Source organism: Amblyomma mixtum, chromosome 8 (assembly GCF_055824585.1).
Source record: "Amblyomma mixtum isolate Tamu chromosome 8, ASM5582458v1, whole genome shotgun sequence".
NCBI classification, from domain to species: domain Eukaryota; kingdom Metazoa; phylum Arthropoda; class Arachnida; order Ixodida; family Ixodidae; genus Amblyomma; species Amblyomma mixtum.
In genome coordinates this window covers 127,909,541-127,936,011 of record NC_143019.1, presented here as the reverse complement: position 1 = coordinate 127,936,011, position 26,471 = coordinate 127,909,541, and the positions used below count along the sequence as shown (strand labels likewise).

At 44.8% G+C, this 26,471-nt stretch overlaps 1 protein-coding gene and 1 long non-coding RNA gene across 4 annotated transcripts in view; one reads left to right on the top strand and one right to left on the bottom strand.

The window, feature by feature from the left end:
• Positions 1-10,386, bottom strand: part of LOC149334289 (protein VAC14 homolog) — a 69,652-nt gene extending 59,266 nt beyond the window's left edge. For all 3 annotated transcript variants that reach the window (XM_089555107.1, XM_089555108.1, XM_089555109.1), the window contains exons 1-3: positions 10,226-10,386; positions 7,601-7,751; positions 588-755 (exon numbers count right to left, since the gene is read on the bottom strand). In XM_089555107.1, the coding sequence (XP_089411233.1) occupies positions 588-755; positions 7,601-7,751; positions 10,226-10,335 (429 nt within the window). In that variant the 5' untranslated portion in view covers positions 10,336-10,386. The remainder of the gene's footprint in view (positions 1-587; positions 756-7,600; positions 7,752-10,225) is intronic.
• On the top strand, positions 10,382-17,358 carry LOC149334288 (uncharacterized). The gene is made up of 6 exons (XR_016285204.1): positions 10,382-10,414; positions 10,735-10,796; positions 11,320-11,367; positions 12,158-12,251; positions 12,437-12,601; positions 16,647-17,358. It is a non-coding gene; the product is annotated as an uncharacterized LOC149334288 (long non-coding RNA).
• Positions 17,359-26,471: the final 9,113 nt, after the last annotated feature.

Below are 26,471 nucleotides of genomic sequence, written 5' to 3'. Positions count from 1 at the left end.
ATGAAAATTGCGGACATCCGGCTGCCTTAGTATGGTGATGTCTCAACATCTAGGACAGACAGAGATGTCACATTGTTTGCTAAGGGAAGCTGAAGGCGTGCAATAATCGAAGCAGATTTGTTCAACTGCGCTTCAAAAATTTATAACTTCGCAAAATTCATCGGTGCATTACATTCACACCTTGAATATTGATATTCGAAGTGCTGTAAAATTACTAATGAGGGTAAAACGAAAAAATGGTTTTATTTATTGCACTCTGTACTCACCATACTATGCAGCCATAGATTAAAAATGATTTCTTATCGAGCAATTTTTTTGTACCGAGGTAGTAATGAATTACTAATTAAAGTTAATTATCTTGGCGACCGGCCAATGTATGAGAAAGGTAATTTCATTGTTGAAATCAGCATAAAAAATTGAGCAAGGTGGTACAGTTTCATTAGGATTGGACTAAACATAAGAAAAATAGGTCTAAGACTGGTGTCCCCCCTTAAGATCAGAACAGTCTGCTTTAATCGAAGCAACGAGGCTTCACGTGAAGTCTTCTAGAGGTGCAACCCCCCCGAGCAGTGCGTGTGCTCCCTTACCTTGCTGAGGCAGTCGAAGATGTCGTTGAAGTTGGGCAGGACGGCCCCCCGTGCCACCTTGACCACGTTGTAGAGTGCCTCGCAGGCGTAGTACCGGACACGGCTCTCCGAGTCACTCAGGCAGGCCAGGATGGGCTTGACCAGGTCGTCCACGTACAGCGCCGAGTCCTGCCACGGCACAACGTGCAATGCCGTATTGTATGGACTACCACTATATTTTAACCAATAAGATTCTGAACTTGCGAGTTATATTTCCTTACTCAGGACTTGCACTGCAAAGCATGGTCAATGAGTTAGACAGGCAGAGCACAACGGTGGGGCTAGAAATCAACATGCAGAAAACCAAAGTAATAGTATTCAAATGCCTAGCAAGGAAACAGCAGTTCGCAATTGATGGCACGGTGCTGGAAGTAGTAAGAGAATATGTGTATCATTCAGAGAGCGATACAGAGAGCGGTGTATCATTCACTGCATTTTTCTCACCCTCCCAGTTTGCATGTACAAACTGAAATAAAGATTGATTGATTGAATATGTCTACTTAGGGTAGGTAGTGACCGCTCATCCGGATCATGAGAGGGGAATAACTAGAAGAATAAGAATGGGGTGGAGTGCATATGGCAGGCTCTCTCTCAGATCATGAATGACAGTTTACCATTATCCCTCAAGAGAAAAGTATACAACAGCTGCATCTTACCGGTACTCACCTATGGGGCAGAAACGTGGAGGCCAACAAAGAGGGCTCAGCTTAAGTTAAGGACAACGCAGCGAGCTATGGAAAGGAAAATGATAGGTGTAACGTTGAGAGGTCAGAAGCGCGCGGAGCGGGTCAGGGATTAAACGTGGGATAATGACACCGTAGTCAAAATCAAGAGGAAGAAATGGGCTTGGACAGCGCCTGTAATCCGAAGGCAGGATAACCACTGGTCCTTAAGGGTAACGGAGTGGATTCCAAGAGAAGGCAAACGTAGCAGGGGACGGCAGAGAGGTTTGCGGGCGGATGAGATTAAGAAGTTTGTGGGGATACGGTGGCCGCAACTGGCAAAGCACAGGGTTGATTGGGGGGACATGGGAGAGGCCTTTGCCCTGCAGTGGGCGTAGTCAGGCTGATGATGATGATGATGATGGGATTTACAACTTACGAGTTGCGTTTACAGAACCAAGCCATCATCTGCATTATCGCACACAGCTCTTTCTCCACTAACGCTCGTTCCTTGTTATGTGACCAACACATACTATCAGTTCCAACACTTTTTTCGGAACCACCTTGGCATCATGCTCTTTAAAGCTATTAACTCATACCCTGCATTTCCAATTTATCAATCCCATCCTGTTCACTAATTGCAACTTTACTAGATTTTCAACTAGAAACAGTTTTATACTTCCAAAAGTCCATATTGATTCCTTGCAGCGTGCGAGCTCAACTTCAAAAATTATTTTCTCACTTTAAGCAAAAATTACCTCGATGAAAGTTTCAGACATGAAAGGCAATAAACTGTTTTATGTAACCCGCAACTGTATTTTTACTTCAAACACCTCAAGGCCAATTTAACGAGTATTTATAACTCAAAGCGCATTTTTTTCCAACTTTAGTATTTTTTTTACTCTGATGAAGGCAGTTTCATCACCTGTAACATTGGTTGTCGGTACTAGACATCTACAGAAGCAAGACCGCTATTTCTGAATTTCCGAGAACAAGCTGATATTTAGAAAAAAAAGACAAAAATGATGCATTTTAATATTTAATTTTAGTGTTTTCAAAATATTCATGCCGTATAAAGCTGCATGCTCCGAATTACACTGAAAGCCGGTATCTGTGCAAATGTGACTGAAAAAATTGTGGAGGGTTTTCTAAAAATTTGAGCATTTTGTTAATTACAGAGCAGTGCCAGGTTTTTCACCTTTTCTAAACATTCAGACTGCGCTCCCCCTCGCGAATAAATTTTTTTGCCAAAAGTATTTCAGGCTTTGATTACACACATTGGGATAAGTTTCCGTCAATTTTTTTTTAACAAAGTGGAGATGGTCGAGCGCAACGTCTGGGGCGTTTGGCATCGAATGACCCAACACCGATGACTGCATTGTGCCCCAGGCAAGACAGTGACAAACAAGTGAGAATTTTGCCAGGTCAGGGTCTTAGCTCCTGTTCAATGCTTCCTCTAATAACAGAGAAAAATGTTTCAGTCATTTTCGGGGGGGAATGTGTTGCGAAACCGAAACCGAAACAAGACCGTCCCGAGTCGGAAGGCGAGACAAGCCAAGCAAGTCGGGAAGGGGAAATAAAGGAGCGCCCCTTAGGGCGCCAGTCGTGTCATGTAACCTGAAATAAACGGATGTCGTTTGTACTCGCTCAACGAAGTTGTCTATTTTTAACGAACGCGACATAATATAAAAATGTCCCTGGTGCGACGAAAAACCTACACTATACCACATCACATGGGCCTGCCAAAACATACACGTGGTCCCCAAAATACAAAACCCGAGTGCGGAGCAGTGGGAGACTCTGCTGTCCAGCGACCGCTGCGAAGACCAACAAGGTCTGGTACAGCGAGCTCAACGGGCGGCAGTGGCCAGCGGAGCCCTGGACTGAGGGCAACCGACCACTGATTAGAGGCGGACGACGTCGACAGAGAAGGCTCCTGGGGGCAGAACCAGGACGTCTCTGAAGATGCCCCCAAACCGCAGGAAAAACCATTAGTATAAATAAAGTTTTCCCTTCCTTCCTTCCTTTCTTCAGCTTAACCAACTGAGACTCTTAAATAGGGAACTGCTACAAGATTACAAGAAATTATAAAAAGCAAGAAAGAGACATAAGCTTTCACGGCTCCTTCCACCAGCACATCCATGTTTTTGGACACTTTTCAAACTTTTTTTTGAAACGTCTAGAGCTGTCTTCACTGAGTAAATGATACCAGCTGCATTTGAAATCCCTGCTCGACCGAATAATACGGCCATTGTGTGCCTAACACAAAGGAGAGGTTTTCAAAAGCAAGAAATAAAGAGGGACATCATGAAGTTCTACGATGAGCCTAGGAACTGCTTGTCTGGTGGTGCAACTTTTTTTTCTTCTCTACACGGTAGAATGTTTTACAAAAGGATACTGCAGCTGAGTTCTCACAGCACAAAGAGCTTTGGATGATAAAGAAATAATTAACTTTAGCAAGACGTTCAACTGGGCTAGTTGGTAAAGATTCATGGTGAGAACCACAGCGCAAAAGACGAGGAACCAGAGTAAGAAAGACACAGGACAGGCGCTTTCCCTAACTTGGCATAAATGTGTTATTTTTTTTTTTTAAGAACAGGACTGCAATCTCAAGTGCGCAGAAGTGTGTGCCATGCGTGAAATATTAAGGTTTTTGAAGCCATTCATGATATACTTTTATGAAATCATCATCAACATCATCAGCCTAACTACGCCCACTTCAGGACACAGGCCTCTCCCACATCTCTCCAACTAACCCTGCCCTGTTAAGGCGAAGATTGCACAAACACGGGACGAACCACAATGAAGACACATGGAGACACACACAGGTGCTACACCGTAACAGTAACATGTACCAACTAGGCCCAACCGAAGTTTTATTGAAAAACCCTGCCCTGTGCCAGCAACAGCCCCCTTATCCCCGCAGAGTTTCTAATCTCATCGGCCCGTATAATTTTCTTCTGCCGCCCCCTTATACATTTTGCTCCCCTGGGTATCCTTAGTCCGATTGGGGGGTTCTAAATCCATGCACACGAATTATAACATCTTTCTTCACAGTGGAACATAACGCGTGCCCGAAAGAGATAAATTTGCTCACGAAACAGCAAGAACACTTTTATCGCTAGTTTGGACCCTCAAAACATGTGACAAAGTGTGTGCCAGATGAATGCATCAGAGCAAATTCCACACCAATCAATCAAAATTTTCGTATTGGCTAGTCGGTGGCTCATTTTAAGGAAAGTATATACAGCAGAGAAGACACAAACAACAGGATTGGTGCTGAACTAACGACTGAATTTTTTTTTTTTTTTAGGTTTTACTTCTGTTGTTGCCGGGGGCCCCTGGGGTGTTATTTCTTTGTTTTGCATACGCTCAATGACTTCCGTGTCTCAGCCTCTGATACGATATTACTTCCTGCTCTGTTGTTTTTCATGATTCATCCGGTTTCTTAAGTAGCTGCACATGGCTTCCCGTGATTATCGGGCTGTGTGATATCCATTGGAGTGTTTTTGATGCTGGCATTACAATCTTATGGTGGTTCATTATCTTCTTGGACGCGTGATGGCCTGTTTGTACTTGAAGGTCTGTCGTTTTCAATAAAATATTCAGTCGTTACTTCAGCACCAGTCCTGTTGTTTCTGTCTTCTCTGTTGTCCATGTTTTTTGCGCTGCATGTTACTTTCCTTAAGACTTTCCCTGCCAGTGCCAAAAAAAATAAAAGAAACAGACCAGAGCAAAAAGTGACAAGAGAAGGGGGCTCAGCTCATCCTGACAGCAGAGGTCAAGGAGAGAACATCTGGCAGCACAGGCAACATCTGTATGCACGTGTGCATGTGCTGGCATGGCCTCCGAACATTGTGAAGGCAAAGATGACAACCAATGGAAGGGCAGCAATCAACTCGTCTCAGGATTCAAGATGCCAGGAAGAAAAGAACTCCCCGACTCTCCACCCCTTCTCTGGGTGAAGAAGCAACAGTGATAGCTGGTATGGATCCCCCCTCCCTGCCGTCCCCCATAAGCAGCACTAGTGCCGTGCACTACACTACATCTAGGGAAACCTTTTCCTAGATCTAGTACAGTGAAAGCTCGTTAATTCGACCCCCGTTAATTCGGAAAATCGGATAATTCGACGCGCACGCGAGGTCCCTACAATTATACATAGGAGTCTATGGGGCAAAACTCTCGTTAATTCGGACAAATTTTGCCATGCGTCGGTTAATTCGACTTCACTCCGCAGCCCGCCAAGCCGGTGCGCCGAGAGCAAAAAGAAAAAAACACTGCCACGAGCGGCGCTACTGTACGGCTGATAGGCCATCCATATGGTCATAGTCATCAGCAGCGTGAGAGAGGGTGAGGGAAGCGAGGTTAGCGGCAGCCGAAGCAGCCGAAGCGGCTAACGTCTTTTTTTTGTGCTTTGTTGTGTTGTTGTGTTGCAGCAGTCGTGTTGGTGTCGTCCGCATAACCCTATCCGCAGCAAGTCTCGTTTTGGCGTGTGTCGTTGTTTCCACGTGTTCTTGCTGCTACGATCGCGGTTATTTAACCATAAGGCGGTGCCTTTTTTGGTAATTGTGCACTTTGTCAGCATGTTTACTGCGCTGCTTGTTGTTGCTGTTTTGTTGAGACTGAGAAAAGGGTGAAAGGAAATTGCACGGGCCTGCCTACTGGCTCAGCCGAGCCACCACCGCTGCCACGTGCAGATAGAGGAGAGTTAAAAGATCAGAGGAAAGATAAAGAGAAAAGATAAGATGCAGGTTGCAGCAACAACCGCGACCGCTGAAACGAAAGCTGGCTGAAAAAACAGATAAGCGGCCTAAGCCGCGCTCGCTTCACCTCCTCCCTGCGCTGCTTTTGAGTGAGTAGCGCGCAGTGCCTGCGCGCCTCGCCTTTGTGTCCTGTCAGCTGGCCGAGGATGAAATAATAGAAGTGACAGGCGCTGGCAACAATGATTCGTCGGAAGGCGACGATTGTGAGCAGTTGTCCCAAATGCCGAAGTGCATGGTGAAAGAAGCCGCAGAAGCTGTGGCCGTGCGGGAGGACTTCTGTGAACAAATCCCTGATGGTGTGTGTGCCACGAAGCACCTGGCAGCTGTTAGAGCTATCGTAGTCACTCAAATTCGCTTGAAAAAGCAGACGACAACAGATTTCTTTGCCAAATAAAGGTACATACGTCCTGTTGCGGCAAACATTGTTTTTTGTTGTTCATTAGATAATTCGACATTCGGATAATTCGACAATTTTTCGCGGTCCCGTCAGTGTCGAATTAACGAGCTTTTAGTGTATAAACACTCATCTGACAACTGTCGCACCTTCTGACACCGCCCACACATCCAAACCAGCCTCACCTCATCCACACCTCACAACCCAGCTCTGCAGTGTCCAACCTCTTGGTTAGCACGCACATCACAGCAATGCGTAACTTTTAACACCAGACTTGCTGCTATATGAAAGGCACTGGTATCAATGAAAATTCTGCATCCACTAGCAGGTAAACACTTAAGTTATCAGTTCTGACCATACTGTCCTTACATAGCCCTGTTCACCGTGTTCACTTATATAGCCGTGTTCACCTAAACAAACTCCCGTACGTTGCTACTGCTGCAAAACATCGTCAGAACAATGACACTGGAAAGTTGAGTCTATATAAACAATGCAAAAATGCACTGAAAACTAGCACGCAAAAATGTGTTGCAGATACGCTGGTTGGCACGTGCTTCATGTACCTCTGCACTACTGTTAGCAATGGTAAATGATCAATCTCTATTTTGTCTGCACATATGACGGTGCTGTGAAAAATTAACGCAATACAGCTCTATCTCAGCACTGACAACAAATGTCACCTTCAAATGCTTAGCAGTGGGCTGCATAGCCCATTTTAATGAGGAATAAACCTCCAATCAACGTTCGCTTTAAAGGCATACTGAGATCGAGGATAAACAGAAGTTGGCTTGTATCGATAGCAAACTATGTTCTAATCAGAAAACAACCACTTTCACTGAGAATTAACCTTTTATAAGCTAGGAGTGCATATGCACACACACAAAAAACTAAATATAGGTGTCATCATCACCAGCCGATTTTGCAAGCAAAGTGCGCATCCACACAGTTTTTAGGGTACGCATCCCAGAGGCTAATATGGACCCTGCTGATGACATCAGTACGACTGATGGCAACGCATCCTTTTCGGTGAGGATATCTGGAGCTTGAAACAAATGAAGGGAAGATTTTTAAATCGAACTTTGTCGGTGACAAATGGGTCCTTTGCCCAATTCGTGAACTACAAGATGCTGTACGCCTGTGCGAGGAGGAACTGACCTTGCCCAGGGCGATGGCCATGGCGGCCAGGCCAATGAGTCCCCCCTTGCGGCTGTTGGGGTTGTGGGCGAGCGTGAAGTCCTGGCCCAGGAGCTTGAGTAGCTTGCGGATCTGCATCACGTTGTCCTTGCTCATGAAGTCCTTCACCATCCTGTGCACGGGACGGGGGGTAGACACGCGCAATAGTTGGTGGCACTGACTAGCACTGACTAGTAACTGAATACCACTGCAGTGCCAGACACTGAACTGGACCTGCTGCACTGCACAGATCCACTGAACCTGCCCTGGATGTCCTGGGGACGTTCAGGATGTCTTCAGGATGTCCAAGGGACGTTCAGTGCCCACTGGGGACAGACGCACCATATCACTGCATGAGTTCTTGAACCTTCTTAAAACCTCTGAAGGTTTTTACACACAAGCAACACACGCAACACACGCAGGTCTTTACACGCAACCGGGCTTCATGCGTTTTTATAACGTATTATATCGTTCGTCACTAACACCACTTTTTATGCCGCGCGGCACACTTAGCGTCACAAATAAATAAACAAACAAAACCTCTGGCACCAACCAATCTGTACAGCTCGCCTGGCCGATGTATAGTGGCAGGTCTGCTTCTCACAAAGCTGCCACAGAAAATGGCAGCCTCTCCGTCCTCTTTGAGAGCAGGTGTAAGCAACGACCTCATTTGCATGGCAACACACACACAAACGTTAAGGCCAGTCTTATTCCAAAGGCACACCCACGGTAACAAGTAACATTTTCCCTACCTAGCGTAGGCAGGCACTTCTGCAGAGCTTCATCAATAGGAGGCTCATGAGTCACACTAAAGGGCAGTTTCATTTAAATTTCCTTTGAAGAAACTGCAGAGATTACACAGCCTTTTGTGACTGACCCAAATTTCGCACACAACAAGCACAAGGGAAATGTTGGCACGAGCTTCATGTCCAGTGCCCCACTGCAATGAAAAATAGGTAAGTTTGCTAATAGCATCACTCCTTCACAATGGTGCTCGAATCCTTCCACTGCATGAGCCAAATGACCAACGGCATAAGAGTGGCTGAGTCACTTTACAGAGGACATAATTCATCATGCATGTTGTAGTCACAAAATATGGATGCAGCTCACTCCAACTGTAAAGTGGACTTCCAGTTATGCCCTGTCCTATTGGGAGGTATTTGAATGGCAATGTGATATAGCTGTAATCACAATTACTTCCAGAACAGAGTAGGCACCTGTAAGTGACCAGGATGGCAATATAACACAAGAAATATTGAGCGGTGGAGCGTGAATACTTACACGACTTCATATGGTGGTGAAACATTAGAAAATAAACTACCTACACCTCTTAACAACCTCATGCAAAACAATATTGTCCTTTAAAATGCTACACACCAGAACCTGTTCGAGTACTTTTTGCATTTCTTCTAAACCTCTTGTGTTGTGACTTGTTTAGCCAGCTTTTTTCTTTTTTTGTGTGTGTTCTTGTAGGTGTGTTGATTGCTGTGAACTGAAAACAGCTTTATTCTCTCCATTTTTGCTTGTGTTGAGAGGCACATGTCATGTACTTTGCCTTTATGCCCCCATGCCAGACTACAGCACTGCTGCCAATGTGGGGGCCCGTGGCCTTGTCAAGCTGTCAAACGGCAGATTTTACACCGAGCCCTCGCCATCATTTGTACCATGATGGCAAATACATTGGATTGAACTGAACAGGAAATAGCATTTGAATGAGCTATAAAAACGCGCCGAGGAATTCTCTCATTATCTGCAAAAGTCACCAACAACTTCTAAGACTACTTTTATAGCATTTGGAAGGCAGCTGTTTACTTTAGAAGCGTTTCTTGAGGGTTCTATAATCTTTCCAACAGATGCCGAACATTGGACTCCAGGATACCACAGTGTGTGTTTACAGCGTTCGTAAAGGGCTCACAGACAAGACGGATGCCGCTGCATACTATTTCTGCGAACTCTAGAGCAAAGGCAGAGCAATTTACGCTATTCCAAATGCCTTCTACACGGAACTAACAGCACACCGCTCCAAATGCTACGAAATAAAGTCCCCGACTTCGCTACCCGTCCAACGGCAAGTTCTGTAGTTTGTACTTTCGGAACAGAGGCTGCCTACCAAGACCATTAAAGCTCCGTAAACAACCACTAATTAAAGGATCGGTAAAGCAAGCTGACGCCACCGATTCGCCCCTTGAACGCGCTCAGAAACGAAACACTAACAGCGCAGAGATCAGTTTCATGTTGCCAGCTCGCAGATTATTCTAACATCGTGTAACGGCACTGCCCTTCGATTTCGTGGGCTCGAGGACCAGACAGAAATAAATTACGCTAAGACTCAAGATCACGAGCAGGCAGGACTCGCACTTTCTAAAGGCATTCGCAAACGGCCCTCAGGAAAGCCCGATCAAGTAGTGACAGCTCTTAGGATCGCCCGTAGAACTAAGCACTGCCCTTAAGTTATCTTCCAGTGGTTTCGTGTTATCTGGCTTTGGCCACGTAGTGATGCAATTCGAAGCGCAGCAAAACACGAACTACCGGTATGCCACCGGCGTGTACTACGACAGCCAGCGCGTCGTGCGTCACTGCCCATATTCTGATCCAGTAGCGACTCACTTCTCGATCTCCAGCGCCGCTGTCTTCCGTTTCTCGTAAAGCTTGTCATTAAGGGCTCGCACACAGGCCGCGCTTAGCGGCGCAAAGTCTTTCTCTGTCAGATTTGCCATCGCGAACAGTTCTCAACCAGACGCTCACGCGCTGTCCACTGGAGCCATGACACCCACGAGCCAATCCGAAAGCCGCTCGGTTGGATTGCTGTGAATAAACTACTTTAGTTTTCACAAAATTTATATAGTAGCAAAATACTCATCAAACAATTTTTATTCATATCAGCATATAGTCGTTACTAAGCAGATCCAAAAATTTAATGTTTATTTCATGTTAAGCTTTATTTCGGCTTTAAGCTTGGCGTTGGTGCTATTGTAGAGGAAGGAAAACTAAGTAGTTTGGCCAAACTAAGTTTTCTGGGTACAATTAAAAAGCATTTGAAATAGCGTATTAAAACCTCTCGCAACCCCCTCCCCACTCCACCCTCCTTTGTCGAATCTTCATGGCCAACAAACGAGACGGCGCCACAGGTGCGATTGCTGACTGAGCGGCAATATCCGACCTCTTCTGTTCGAATCAGGCAAGTACTCCAAACAAACGTGGTATAAAGCAATACTGCCGACCAAGTGCCATTTCTGTGCTAAATTTGAGCTCGAACAATGCGCCCGTTTAGCTGGGAGAAGCGTTCTACGGCGTGCGTTTATTCATCATATTTTAGTATGAAGTTTCTGCAGATCTACTACACACAGCGCATGTGTCATCATCGTTAGTGTTTTTTTTTTTTTTGTAGCTGTGGTCAAGACACCTTGCTTAGCCTCAAAGAGGAGGGCACTGCCTCTTGAGTTATCATAGAACAATTCCAACAATTCCTTTTAGGACATCCTTTGAATAAATCGGCGCCGCCCCGACAGGTTTTCGCGCGCCCCCTCCGCCATTGTATTGCCCACATCGTCGTCTCCACGCTGCTGGTGCGTTTGCGCGGCTTCCTTCGACGTGGAATGCCTGGGTGTTGTGTCCCTCTGTGCTCCAACCATTCAAGAAATGGTTGGAGAATGTTCCACTTTCCAAGAGACCCAAAAAGAAGACTTATGTGGCTGGTGCAGGTCAAGCGTGGGGAGTGGCAGCCGACCAACTCCTCGTGTGTTTGCAACGTAAGTGCCGCATGTCGGTGCAGTGCTTCGTTTATTGCGATCTATCGATACTGCGTGTGGGTCGGTAAACGTCCAGTGGCAGTATCTGTCATATGTCTTATCTGCACTATTGGACATAACTTTACCAGGTATGAGACACCAGGAAAAGAACACAGGACAACGCTCTTCTTTTCCTGGTGTCTCGTACTTTCGCTGGTGAAGTTATGTCTGATGTACACCAACTAGCCCACATGGGTACCTTGCTGCACTATTGGTCTTGCACTACCATGCGAGTTGGCAATTCCCTTCCGCATGCTCGTTTTCATCCGATGTTATACCATAAAATGTTTACACTCCGTTATGTGTGTGCAATGTGCTTCCACCACTTTTTCTTTAAAAAAGGGTCATTGCCTTTATAAAGTGCTAACCAGCGAACCGGGGTCTTCCCCCAAACGTTGCATCAAGGCAAAGTGCGTAAGGGCAAGCATGGACCGATAAGCTGCGGCAATTAATATTCAACGGGGTTCTACAGGAACCAATCTGGATTAATTGTGTACTGTTTTCTCGTTTTGTTTTTCACACGTATGCGATGTTTGGTACCTTTGCTGCCTGTCAGCCCGGCGCTTCGTCCTACTTCGGTGCATTAAGTCAGTGAATGAGATAAAAAAGAATATGTTATGTGCTGATTCAGATGCTCATTCGAGAAATTCGCCTCATGTTATGGCTATGTTCTGCTTGTCTACTCATGTGTGTTGTCTTCATTTCCGTGCCGGAAACACGCCGCTAATTTCAGCCTCAAATTCGTCTGCAGGCTCACTTCGAAGACAGCAGCTTCGAACAGAACCGCGTGGATGGGTGGAAAAAGCTCAAGCCGAATGCTGTGCCAACGGTGTTCGCCTTCAAAGGTGAGATGGCTCGTATCCCTGGAATTTGGTGCACAGCTGTTTATCGCCTGATTACTTGCATTTGAAAAGTGGTGTTGGGATATGATTCGTACACACGCATAGTAAATGTTTTGGCGCCTTCTATTCAAGCCACTATTTTATTTATATCTAATGCGCATTCCCCCTTTTTATTTATCTGCTTCCAGAACTTCCTAAAGTGCGAAAGCCACCAAGAGAACGAAGAGCAGCTGTGCCTGCATTATTGAGTGACGATACAGCCCCACAAGATTTTTCACCAGAAGTGAACGACACCTTTCACTTAACCATGCAAGAACTTCCACCTGCTGATACTTCATCAGAGAAAGGGTCAGGTGAGAGATCGTAGAGTACAGAAGCCATTAATGGGCAGAAGCCATGCTAATGGGCAACTTTCTTTGACCTTCGAAGATGTACCTCCTGAGGAAACCGCATTAGCTAGTGCAACCCACTCATTTGACTCTGAGCCAGCAGAGCTTCGGATGAAGATTGCAGACCTCACAGCAGCCTATGATAAATTGAAAGAACATCATAACAAATCTAAAAACAATGTCCGAAATCTACATGGCAGAGGTTCGCAAGCTCCAGTAGCCTTATGTAATGCCCACGGGCCCTTAAGGCTTCAATAAATTAAAGAGGCGAATAATTTCTCACCAAACATGAAGTTTATAAATGTGGGCCAAACTCATGCCCTTTCTCAGAACAACAATGAAGGCAATTCGTGGTCGGCGCGAACAGTAAAGCAAGGCCTACAAATTAAGTTTTCTTGTGGGACCACCGGCCACAAAACACTCAGAAAGGTGGGCTGCCCTCTGCCTGCGTGCAAAACTTTAGCGAAAAGAATTCAAGGCCTGAAGTTTCTGCCAGGTATCTTGCAAGCAGTGATCGATGTCATGAGGTGCAAAGCAGAGGGAATGGAAGATGTGGAGAAAGATTGCGTTCTCTTTATAGATGAAATGGAGATAGCCCCTGAATCAGGACTGGATCGTGGCAGAAATATGCTTCTGGGAGGAACTACACTGCCCTCAAAGCCTGAGGAGCCAGCCAATCATGCTTTGGTGTTTATGTTGGGTGGTATAAACAAGTATAAACAAGCAAGTGATAGGCTATGAATTCACTGGTAGGCATGTGGACGGCTCTGTACTTGAGGTCTATGTCCTGTAAATAGTTAAGATATACAGCCAGTTTTCTCTAAAAATCCGTGTTCTCACTTGTAACATGAGTGCAGCAAGCCGTGCAATGTAGCAAGAATTTAGTTTTTCAAGCCACTGTGATTCGGAAACTTCGTGCTCAATACCACATCCAACTTTAGAAGAAAAGGGACTTTTCTTTATCTGAGACCCGGGACATGTCCTTAAGAACCTGAGAGGACAGCTTCTAAGCTCTAAAGTTTTCACACTCAGTGATGGTACAGTAAGCCAGAACAGATTAGCAGCCTCGAAGATGAAACTGGAGCATGTACAGGCTGCCCTGGATTACGACGTTGCCCATGAACTTAAGGTTGCACCAAATTTCTCTGAAGTCCACATCAGTTGTGGCCACTACACCAAGATGAAAGTTGGGGTAGCCATCCAGCTTTTCCCCGAAGCTCCACCGGCTATCCAGTTCCTGATCAAAGAAGGAGTGATTGAGCCAGAAGCCGAAACAACAGCTTGGTTTATGGACCTCGTTTCCAGGTGGCATGCCTTAATGTCATCGCGCCATCCCACCATGGCGCTAAGCCGCAGAAACATAGCAAAATACCAGACCGCTTTGGACACTGTTCGCACAGCAACAGACACCATCAGAGAACTCAGAATGGGCAATGGCTCTCAGTGGAAACCATCGCAAGCAGGGGTCCTAATTGCAACAGCGGCTGTCCTTCGCCTTCAAGCAGTGCTTCTTGGCAGTTGAAGGGTACGAATTCCTTCTCATGAGCAGGCTGTTACAAGACGGCCTAGAAAACCTTCTTTCTGTGGGTGCAGGTCATGAAGCCAGTGCCCACAGTGTATGAGTTGAAGTGTGCATTCAGACCCGTCAGTGTCAGTCAGTTTCTGCACACACCCAGATCAACAAGCTATGAACTTGATGACCGCGAATACCTTGTTGACCTGCTTGCACTAGGCAAGGAATGTACCGAAAAATAAGTCGATGAAGTCAACGACTCGGAAATTCTATTCATTGAACAGCTCATGTCAACCGACTGTCGCATTTTGTTTTTCCTTGGCAGCTTTATTTTGAAAGGGATTTTGAAGTCTAACTTGTGCACTGTGCAAGGCTGCTCTCTTAGGCAACCCTGATAATCAGTATGCTTCCCTTACTGCACTCAAGGAGTGCGCCAAGGACGAGTAAAACCTGATATACCCAAGCAGTGAGGATATGAAAGGTCTGAGAGACTACGAAGAATATTTTACTGCTGTAAATTCATGGTGCACAGGCAAATTTTTCACCATGAAGTCACCGCTTTGTTCTTTAATAGCATACCTTGCAGAAGTAGACCAACCATCTCTGAAAACATGCTTGGCTCACAAGGAAAATGCTAATGCTGTGTATGCCAGAGTGAGGATATACGAATTCATCTTCGCCAGATTCTAAGCACTGATCTCAGTGGCCATGGAAGCAAGACTTGTGCTGGGGTCAGCCTTGCGTAAGGAAGATTGAATGTGAACTTTTGCAAAACTTTTCGCTCCTTATGAAGTCTGCATCTATGTACATATGGGATTGCAGTATTCTGTAAATTATAGCTATCTCCTTAATATTCATATTGAATTTTGAAAGTGCAATATTCCTGGACTATGTTCCCATAAAACACAAATCTTGTTAAATTAATTCTGTGTGTTAGCAATAAATAAATATTTTGTTGTCAGCTTGGATAACAGAGTTTGATCTCATTCAGAAACACAAATTGGTTATACCTCGATGAACAGGAGAGAGCTAATATTTCATTACTGTTATTGATATGTTTTATCCCTTCAAAGCATATACGCAAAACCAAGACACTGTTGCTTAGACTGCATTTGCTCATTTGTTTTACTTATTAAATGCTCTCGCTTGCATGTTAACCAGGCATTCCTGACAAGCATTTAGAATGTCATTCTTTTCATGTGAAAAAAAGAGCACGCCCACACTTTTCTTAATTTTCGCGCCCACCAAAAGTGATAAGCGAGCAGCAGTCCCCATGCGAGAACGAAACCTGCATGCAGTGGGAGCTAAAATGGCGGCCACTGTATCAGACGACGCAGTTGTCGTCGCCCTCAGTGGAGAAGTGCGCATCAAGGCACCCTAGTGCTAATAGTTTTGGTGGAGGCTTCAATTTCAGATTCACTTCCAAACAAGAAAATATAAAAGCACACAAATGTAAAATGGACATGAAAGACACTTTTAAAAACCTTCCTTTTTTAAACTGATGCATCCAGCATCTAGCCTTGATGCCAAAACAGACAAATGTCAAGTCGGAATGTAAACAAAGACACGGCGAAAAGCGCGAAAAGGCTGTTGAAAACGTGACAGCGTGCAGTTGTTTCTGATAGTCATTCAGTGGACGTTATAAAACGTATCGGAGCAAGTTCTATTACTAATGTATGAAGTCTTCGAGTATCTATATCGATCTTGTGCATTTCTGTGCTGCAAGATAGTGTTTGTGTGGCTGGCAGTACTTCAGGGCAGTGGAAACTCAGCATCATGGACTCAAACTGATGTGAGGACAGGTTACAATTCTCATTGTAAGCCTGGTCAGTGTTAAAGGTGCACTGAAGAGGAATCTGAACTCGTCTTTTTGCCGCGGGAACTCGGTCTACACGTTCCTAGCATTCTTAGAAACTGCGACTTATTGCCCAGTGTGGCCGATTTCCCTAATTAAATCGAATTAACGCCCGGCTCCCGCCTTTTTTTTTAAATTCTCCCTCGTACGGTGGGCGGAGTCGACCAACGCGGGGAATGCCTTTCAGCCAGCTCCGTGGAGGCTTTGCTTTCACTTCATTTTGTTTTTTAGGTTTCCGCGAATAAATAGTTTCATTTGCAGATAATATAACTGCAAAATAAGCCCGCAGAAATAAAAATACGTGCGGACTATTTGCTTCTAAGGACTACTTTGTATTACTCCGCCGATGGCAGAGCGGCAAGCCGCCACGGGACTGGGTGAAAGGCACTCCCCACGTTGGTCGATTCCGCCCACCGTACGAGGGAGAATTAAAAAAAAAAGGCGGGGGAGCCGGGCGTTAATTCGATTTAATTAGGTAAATCGGCCACACAGGGCAATAATTCGAAGTTTCTAAGAATGCTCGGAACGTGTAGATTGACGGCAAAAAGACGAGTTCAGATTCCTCTTCAGTGCACCTTTAAAGCATGCATGATCCTGTGTTTTAATGTTCCACGCTGACCACCTACTTTTTATTTATGCAGCAACCATGGCAAAGCTCAAGCACAGGTACTCGGTCAGGAAAAGAGCATGGCGCCAAGTATACCGGGTTTCCGCACCTGGAAGTCTGTTTGATGGCTCAAGCAAAGGTCCAGCTGCTGATGGGACAAGTGTGCCAGGTGATGTGCCGACCACTCCTGGGGAAGCTAGACGTCGTGTGCCACATACACCGACTAAGGAATGGGACTCTGCTCATGTTTCCGGTTCTGCAGACACCAGTGGTAGTAGTGAGGTAGGCTCTACGAACCGTGCAGAGCAAACCGATACGAATGGTTCTGCAAACAGGCTTGGCAAAGAACTTCAGGCCTGGGCTGTGACTCACCAGATTAAGGAGGCAGCTCTTACCTCTTTACTAAAGATATTGAAAAAGCATCATTGTGTCAGAGATTTGCCCAGCGATGGCCATACCCTTCTGACAACTCGATTCTAGAAAGGTAGCTTATGCCAGTAGCCAACCTGTTTCCGTATTGGACAAACAGGTGGAACTTCTGGAGTCATGTTCAAGAAGTGAACAAGTGTTTTTTGTTTTCGTTTTTTTTTAAAACCCTGACCTTGAAAGAGAAAAAAAAAGACTTCTCTGCTTTCTTTGTATTGTGGGCTCTTGATCTGCTGTTCTGTTTTTGTGGGTTGTTTTTTCATATTTTCTGCTTCTGTTGCTTTACTTTTTAATAAATTTTGTCGTAATTTGCTGTACAATTTATTATTTATGGCTTACTTTTATATTGTGTACTGTGTGTGCATATTTTACTTAACATGTCCCTGCTGGGACATCTGCAGCATGCAGACGTTGGTGAGTGGCGACACCACGGGGTTAACCTGAGCATACGCAGGGACATCCCCGCAGGGGGATGATGGTGAACAATGCGTCACCATGGACCCGAGCATCCGCGCTTAGCCGTGCGTGGCACCGCCGTGTCCGGGGAAAAGGGGATCCTGGTGGTTGAGCCGATGCCGAGCGTTTGGACCCTTAAGGCCCCTCGGCAGAGGCAACACACCACTTTGGCCCCAGCTTCCTGTAGACGGCACCTCCGGCCTGACCCGACCGGGGAAATCGGCAGTCGCCTTTTCCTGTCCTCCCCTCTATCTTTCACTTTCCTATCTCTTACAACTCTCCTGTCTCCTCCTCTTTTCTCGGTTTTTTCACTTCTCATAGGCGTCTAGGGTTAACCCTGTGTGGCCAACCACCCTGAGTTGTGTCATATCTTTGGTTATAGTTAAGGTGTGCAGCTGGCGTGGGCAGGGCTTGTTTTTCAAGCTCCTGTCCCGTCCCTTTGTTGGGCTCCATGGTGGGCGGCTGGCACCGTGGCCAAAAAAAGCATATATTTCATGGCTCCCCTCTCCCACAAAATGATCGCCCTCAAAAAAGAGTGCAGACTGATGCAACAGCAGAATTCCTGCAAAAAACAAAACTTTTCCCTAACTACCATGTCATGTCATACATAGTGAAGATGCAGAGCAACCAGGCAGGAAATTGTCTTCTTTCACTGTTTCCAAATCCCTTACTGATGGTCTTGACATTGGCTCCAAGGTGATGGAGTTAGCCAGTGGCGACCTGCTTCTTCAAATCTGAGACGAAGTACAATACTTCAAACTCCCAACCATGATTTCCTTTGAAATACGTTCCTGTATCCGTAACTACTTATCGATCACTGAACACAATGAAAGGCATAATCTCTGAACGTGATTTCCTGATTCTTTCTGAAGAATAGATGCTAGAGTGTTTGAAAGACTAGAACATGACCGATGTCCATAATTTCAAAATCCGAAAAGACGAGGAAATACTGACAAAACACATAGTCCTGACCTTTGCCTCCAGCAGTTTCCCCGAATCCATAGAAGTAGGGTATCTTAGCATAACTGTAAGACCGTACATTCCAAATCCCAGACGATGCCTCAAGTGTCAAAGATTCGGCCATGGCTCTCAGAGCTGTCGCGGCCACCGAACATGTGCCAAATGTTCATCTAATGGTCATGAATCTGTGGACTGCAACGCTGCACCGTCATCATCACCATCAGCCTGACTACGCCCACTGCAGGGCAAAGGCCCCTCCCATGTCTCTCCAAATAACCCTGTCCTCTGCCAGTTGCGGCCACCGTATCCCTGCAAACTTCGTAATCTCGTCCGCCCACCTAACTTTCTGCCGCCCCCTGCTACGCTTGCTGTCTCTTGGAATCCACTCCGTTACCCTTGAGGACCAGTGGTTACCTTTCCTTCGCATTACATGCCCTGCCCATGCTCATTTCTTCCTCTTGATTTCGACTAGGATATCATTAACCTGTGTCGTTAACTTTCCCACAATTTAGTGGCATCTTGTAGACTACTTTGGCAGGATGTCATTAATCCGCATTCCCTCACCCACTCCGCCCTCTTCCGATCTCTTAATGTTACACCTATCATTTTTCTTTCCATAGCTCACTGCGTTCTCCTTCACTTAAGCTGAACCCTCTTTGTTAGCCTCCACTTTTCTGCCCCTTGGGTGAGTGCCGGTAAGATACAGCTGTTGTATACTTTTCTCCTGAGGGATATTGGCTGCACCACTATGCACCTACTGTGAAAGGGATCAACCCGCGTACTCGAGGTCGTGTCCGACCTGGAAGAGAGAGAAGAAGAGATAATAATAAAGACAAAGGAAAAGATAACATATCAAGAAGCACGAAAGCAACTCCCCTCAACTTTAATGTGCACAGCAAAAACAAATTTCGCCGATGTGGTGTGCAGGGGCGGCACACCACACCGGTCTCCGGCCATTGCCCAGGCAAACCCCGAGGCAGGACAACCCCGCCCCCGGCAGACGCAGCGAAGGCTGGCCTGCCACCTCTCAAAAACGGTTTACCAGCTCCTCAGTTGGCCGCCCGTAAGGCTTCCCCCAGTCGGGAGAGGCCTACAAACCGAGCACCCGTGGATTCTCCGTGGGCCTCCAGAGCTTCTGGCGAGGCGATGGACACAACGCAAATCTCGCCTCTGCTGCAGCAGCGGCATACTTCCCTTGGGTGAAAAAGAAAAGATAAGAGCCCAGTAATGGCACCCCAGAACCGGTATCTTCAGTTTTTAGCTACTGCAAGAAATCATCCTACATGGCATTGAGAGATAGGAAGCGGGCGGAGTGGGTGAGAGAACAAACGCGGGCTAATGACATCCTAGTCGAAATCAAGAGGAAGAAGTGGGCTTGGGCAGGGCATGTAATGCGAAGGCAAGATAACCGCTGGTCCTTAAGGGTAACAGAGTGGATTCCAAGAGAAGGCAAGCATATACCAGGGGGCGGCACAAAGTTAGGTGGGTGGATGAGATTCAGAAGACTGCGGGAATACGGTGGCCGCAACTGGCGAAGGGCAGGGTTAATTGGAGAGACATGGGAGAGGCCTTTGCCCTGCACTGGGCATGCTGATGATGATGCATGATGGTGATGATACAGTGGTTCGGCCGAGGACTAATAAATTAGAGTGACAGAAAAGAGCTTTTAAATACACTGTCCCCGGTTGGTTCATGCTTACAGGAGACCAACTTAGGTCCTAAACAAAGTAACATTTTAAACAAGTAGTATAATGCCTTTTGGTGTGACCGAGAGCAAGCGAGTAAACTTTCTGGAGGTGTTGCTATTGTCAAGCACACTGTTGTTGTAATTCGCGAAATCAAACTTAACACCAAATATGAAGCTGTTGCAGTCACTGTCATTCATTTTAAAACAATCGCAGTATGTACCATATATCTTGAGCCACACCTAACACTAACACTTCTTGATTTAGAAACCCTTTTAGAACAGCTACCAGAGCCTTATCTGGTAGCTGGGGATTTTAATGCCCATTCCAGTTTTTGGGGTAGTGCACACACTGATGTAAGAGGTCTTATTTTAGAAGATTTTGTTCTAAGAAATGTCTGCCTCCTAAATATTGGCAAAAACACATACTGCTCTCAGAGCACGGGCAAAATGAGCTCCATAGATTTGTCTTTTAGTTCACCCTCTGTTTTTAGAGATTTTAAATGGGATGTCATTGACAACCCATACGGCAGCGATCATCTCCCTGTAATAATCGGTTTAACATCTCCGCCCGAAATCATCCCAACAAAACTGTGATGTTGGAAGCTTCATTTAGCAGACTGGGAACTTTTTAGAACACAAGCCATGTTAAAAAAAGTACCTTTGGATTAACCTTAACGTTGAGGTTAGATTAAAAAAGAGTTCACAAATTGTATTCTAGCTGCTGTACACTTAGCTATTCCTCAGTCTTCACGAGTGGTGTGACAAAACCACAAAGTGTGGTGGACAAAATACTGCAAGGAAGCAAAAAAAAGAACAAAATAGAGCTTGGGGTAAATTTTGCAGGTACCTGACGCAAGAGAACCTCGTAAATTTTATAAAAGGAAGAGCTAAAGCTTAGTACGCCCATTGCAGTGCCTAGAAAGCATCATGGCACTAGTATTATGTTTCATCTATAAACAGGCCAATCACATCTAAAAAAATGTGGGAGCAGGTTCGCAAATTAAATGGCAACTTCTCACCGTTCACAGTTCCTCTTTTGACAACACTTGGCACACAAACAGGCATAAGGGAGCAGCAGACATTTTGGGTGAACACTTCACTGCAGTTTCCAGTTCGTCACTAGTATATGCAGTCATTTTCTGAAACACAAAAATATAGCTGGAAAACAGATTTCCCATAAGTAGAGGTGGAAATGAACAATACAACAATTCAGTTACTCTACAAGAAATAATTACAGGACTGTCTGCCAACATAAACGCCATAGCTCAAGGACAAAACATAAAACATCTACTTGGTATGAAGTCATGTTGAAATTGAAGGCAACGAGAGAGCAGTCTTGTGCGCTGCTCAAGCTGGTGGCGTGCAGATAACGAAAGCAAATGTACCTTTTAAGAATTGCATGAATGTCGTACACCGTAAATTCTACATTCCCATTCTAGCCACCCTAGTAAATTCAGAAAAAAATGGCGGTTGGCTTGGAGCACCGAAATAAACAAACTACACTTAGTAAAGCCACGTTTAGGTCAGTGGAAGTCGTGTTTGCGCCAGGAGTATTTCATTGAAGTTATTTTATGTGAAGTTATTTTATGTCGTCTCTGTATAGGCCACACACACCTTATACACAACTTTCTATTGACAAATGAAGACAAACCTGTTTGCGAAAAATGCGGAGACAAACTAGCAGTTAATCACCTTTTATGCTCATACACGGAAATCAAAAAACTAAAGAAAATGTAGTTTACTGAGCTCTATAATAAGCACCTTCCTTTGCACCCAATGTTACCCTTGGGAGAAGATGCAATTGTCGACATATCTTGTGTGTTTCGCTTTTCAAGAGAAACAGGTTTTCTCGACAAACTTTAGATTGTTACCCATTGTTTCGCTTCAAGTTCTGGTTAACCTCAGCCACCTTCTCATTCCTGGTAAAAAGGCTGAGGTTTTGTTTACTGATTGGGAGGCTGAACATCCTTGCCCAGCCAAGGATGGCTACTGAGGTTACCCGACCTTCTTTAAAGCCTTTAATATCAGCCATTGAAAAAATTTCTTTCTTCCTTCATTACTAGGTAGTAAAAAAAATTTTTAGGTCCTCTACACCACCGATAATTAATATTTCTATAAAAACTCTGCAGAAAATAATTTCTCTATACCTTGAGTTTGGCGCATGACGGCCTGAGTTGCCTATGTGCCATAAAGCACAACACTAAACACTAAGCATGTCTGCCTGATCAGCGCACATTTCATCTCCTTTGTTTTGTTTATTGTTTGATTGCATTATTCTCTCCCAATATGTAATGCTGGGAAGGACCTTTAAGACAAGTGAATAAAAATAAGTAGTAAATGTGCATTTTGCCTGTACTCAGTGCAGTCGACAACTAATTGTGACACTTGTGGTCCTGTAGCGTTTTTTGTCTCTTTGTACTTAACAAAGACCTATCCAGGCGGAATGGTTGGTATCTTAGTTTTAACGTCCCATAGCTGTATGTGGGTTATGAGAGACACGGTATTAGGGGTCCAGGATTAATTTGGACCACCTGGGATTATTACAACATGCACTGGCATTTCAGCACATGGGCATTTTTCTTTGCATTTTGCCTCCATCGAAATGCTGCATTATTTTGTTCAGTCCTGTGGCACTTTGGGTCATATCTGGTGCATACAGCTAGTGTGTCCAGAAGTACTATTAAGGCGAAAGCCTTGAATGCCTCATACTCGTGACCAAGTTGTGTTAGCAAGTGTGTCCGCGTTTTGGCATCACTATTAAGAAAACCTGTGTCGAGGCTGGGAATCGAACCAGGGCCTTCAGCATTTGAAGCGGAGACGCTACCACTCCACCCCGAAGGCTCAAAGTTTCTGCTTGAATAAAGGCACATGTAGTGAATGCATAAATTTCATAAATGAAATAAAAGAAATTAGGAAAATAAAAATATTAAAAGAAAAAATTTATATAAAATAGAATATGACAAAGAATTGAAAAAAAATAAACAGTGCGCCAGGAAAGGCTTTTGCCTTGCAGCACTTTAGAGAGCCAAAGTGCCACTTGAATTTTTCGCTGTAAAGGATCGAGGTGCATGCAGGGTCATTTGGACCATTCGTCCTTTCTCAGTGCTTCGCTGCTGCAGCCTTCCCTAGACCCCCCAGCAGAAGGCAGTGACGAGGAGTGCTCAAAACTAAGTGTCCACAGTGTTGAGCATCCCAGAGAGTGGTGTACTGGGGTAGTGACTGGCTCGGCCGAGCCACGGAATGTCCCCTTTCCAAAAACTATACGGCTGCGCACGAAGGCGCCGGAACGGGCGGGTTGTTTCCCGCGGCTGCTTCGTGCCATATGTGCAAAAAGTGGTAGTGGTAAAAACTTGCACTTCCAGAGCTGCTGCTTGCCGATAGCCCCCCCCCCCCCCCCCCCCCCCCCTCATCATAGATGCGATGCAACCTTGCACCGAATGCCTTGTTTTGAAGGTCAGCAGGTCTTTTGAAGATTAAGCATTGCCAGACAAAATGGGGAAATCGCTCTTGACGGGAGGCAATAAAAGTGACAAATAGTGGGCGACGGCACGGCTAGCCAAGCTTCTGCGATGGCTGAAGCACTCGAGAACACTGAACGCCAACAGTTCTCGGGAAACAAGCTGGTATAGGGGAACGCCGGCAAGCAAAACAAATGCTGCCACTCCTTCAAAGACAGCGAAGGCCTGATTCAAGCTGCACCACGGACCAAATATCGGTGAGGCACTAGCTATAATCAACAGTCCTGCGGAAGCTGAGTCGCATGGAAGTGCGAGTCCGAGCTTGCAGTTACTCACAGTGGTAACAGCCCATCTGAAGCCCAATAACAGGCCTACTTCCAGGACGACGCCAAGGTTGACGGTCTTCGGTGAAGACTGATTGCACATGCTGGCACGATTGTATGTTTGTATTTGTTTTTGCTTTTTATTCTGTGGGGGAGAGAGTTTTTGATAATACTGCCAAAGCTGTCGGGCAGGGCACACAACCCAGTGGACCAATCCTTTCTTGGCCCCTTCTAGGATTGTCGGGTTTCTAAAATTAGTTTGATGTCCATTTTTGCCCTGTGTACTTTAGGGAGAGGGTTATGTACCTTTTGGAAATTGGAGGGTGGGCTGTGTGCTTGATGAACCAATGATGTTAAGAGTTTAACATAATTGGATACTACCGAATGTGGGCCAGGTGTTTAGGTCTTTAGAGCCGGAAAGAGGGTTCTGAGCTATGGTCATATGTTATGCATCTTCGTCTATGCCGAGTAGGGGCCTCCCATTAACCAGTTCCACCTTTGCTGTTTCACCTTTTTTCTGCTTGTCTCTAGTGTCCAAACTTGTATGTAATGTAAGTTTCTGTATATAAAAATTTAAGTTGTGCTTAATTCTTACATCTTAATTCATGGCAAGACTGTTTCTGACGGCGCACCTCTGGTGTGAAGAAGACCTTCAGTATTCAAGTCAACAAACCGTCTGCGCATTCTAGTTTGGATTTTACGAGAAAACTGTAGGCGAAGAACATAATAATTAATGGAGCAGCGTTAAGCTTTCTTTTAATGAACCACAGTTTTAGTATCGTCGTTGAAAGATATCAGAATCGGAAATATGTGCTGACCATGTTAGTCTGTTAGAAATTGTTACTTCCAAGTACTTATACTTCTCTACCTCTAAAACTGATGTACCACGAAGCATGTAAGGAAATTTATTGAGATTTTTTTTCTTGTAATGCAGAGGAGTACCATTTTTTTCTTGGTCAGCTCTATAACCCAAAGTGTGCACCAGTCAGTAATTGCTTCGATAGACTTTTGCAATGAGTCATGATCAATTTGAGATGATATCTCCTTAAATGTGACGCAGTTTTCCGCAAAAAGTTTGATGGACATATTCTCAGAAATAATGTCTACCAAATCATTTATATAAATAAAAAAGCAGTGGTCCAAACACACTACCCAATGGAACACCTGAATTAACAGTGCGAACACTGGAACTAGAATTTCTGACCACGACAAACTGTTCTCTTTCTATGATAATCACAAATCCATTGATTGATGTCAAAAGCAAGCGCTATATACTCTAATTCTGAACGAACTTCTCATAAGGTACCTTATCAAAAGCCCTGTTGTAATCTAAAAACAAAACATCTACTTTGCCTAGACATATCCAGTATTTGTGAAAATTCATGTATTGAGTTGTGTTACCATAGAGAAACCTTTTCTAAAACCATGTTCGTGATCAGATAAGATATTATCATCTTTGAGGAAGCCGTGAATAAATCCCGTGTACTGTGCGATGTCAGTGCACGTTAAAGAGCCCCAGGTGGTCGAAATTTCCGGAGCCCTCCACTACGACGTCTCTCATAGCCTGAGTCGCTTTGGGACGTTAACCCCATAAACCAAACCAAATCCTGAAACAATGTGTTCTAAAAGTTTGCTAGAGGTACTCATAATTGACACTGGACGGTAGTTTGATATCAGTAAATAGACACCTTTTTTATGAATTGCGTGCTTTCTTCCAATTTAAGGGTATTCTACCTTTTAGTAATGATTATTAAAACAAAAATCTGTGAGGAATTCACCTATATACTCAGCATAACTTCTCAAAAATTCATTTGGAATGCCATCGGGTCCGGCAGATTTTTTTGTCTCAACGTTTAAAGCATCACCAAAACTCCTTCCCTGGTAATTATACCAGATTGTCTATTGAGGCTGCATTCCTGCCACTTGTTCAAATTGCTCCGCAATGCTATTTGCGTTTGATATAATTATATCATTAGCTTTTATTTTGTCTATCTCTTGTCTAGTTTGAGCTGATTGCAACCAAAATTTTTGTGCGTCACTTGAGATAAAATGTGCAATCCTGTGGTGAAAGTGTTTATCTCTCTAGAAAGTTTATTTTTAGAGAGGAAATCACGCTTTGGTTCTGTGAACTGTGGTGTCCTTGTTTTGTGCTTTTTTCTGTGTATTTTGACTTTGCATTTAGTGCCAATGACATATCTCTCAATCCAAGGATTTTAGTCGCCACTTTCACACTTGCTTGATGGGACAAAATTTTTTACACCAAACTTAGTGGCATCCCAAAACCGCTGGCAAGAAAAATCAACATCATCATTAATAATGTGAAACTGCGTATTTAAGCAATCAATCACGGCAACATCATCTGCCCGACTGAAGTTCCTAACTGCATTGTTAGTAGAAAATTTATCTGCCTAGAAAATTTATCTGCCTTATCTCTAGATGCTTTCCAAAAGAACGAAAATCTGTGGTTGAAAATTCCTGGTACAGCCTGTATTGTTCTCTTTGTAAAAATGTCGCTGATCAGTGAGAGGTCTAGCATATTATCTCCGCAG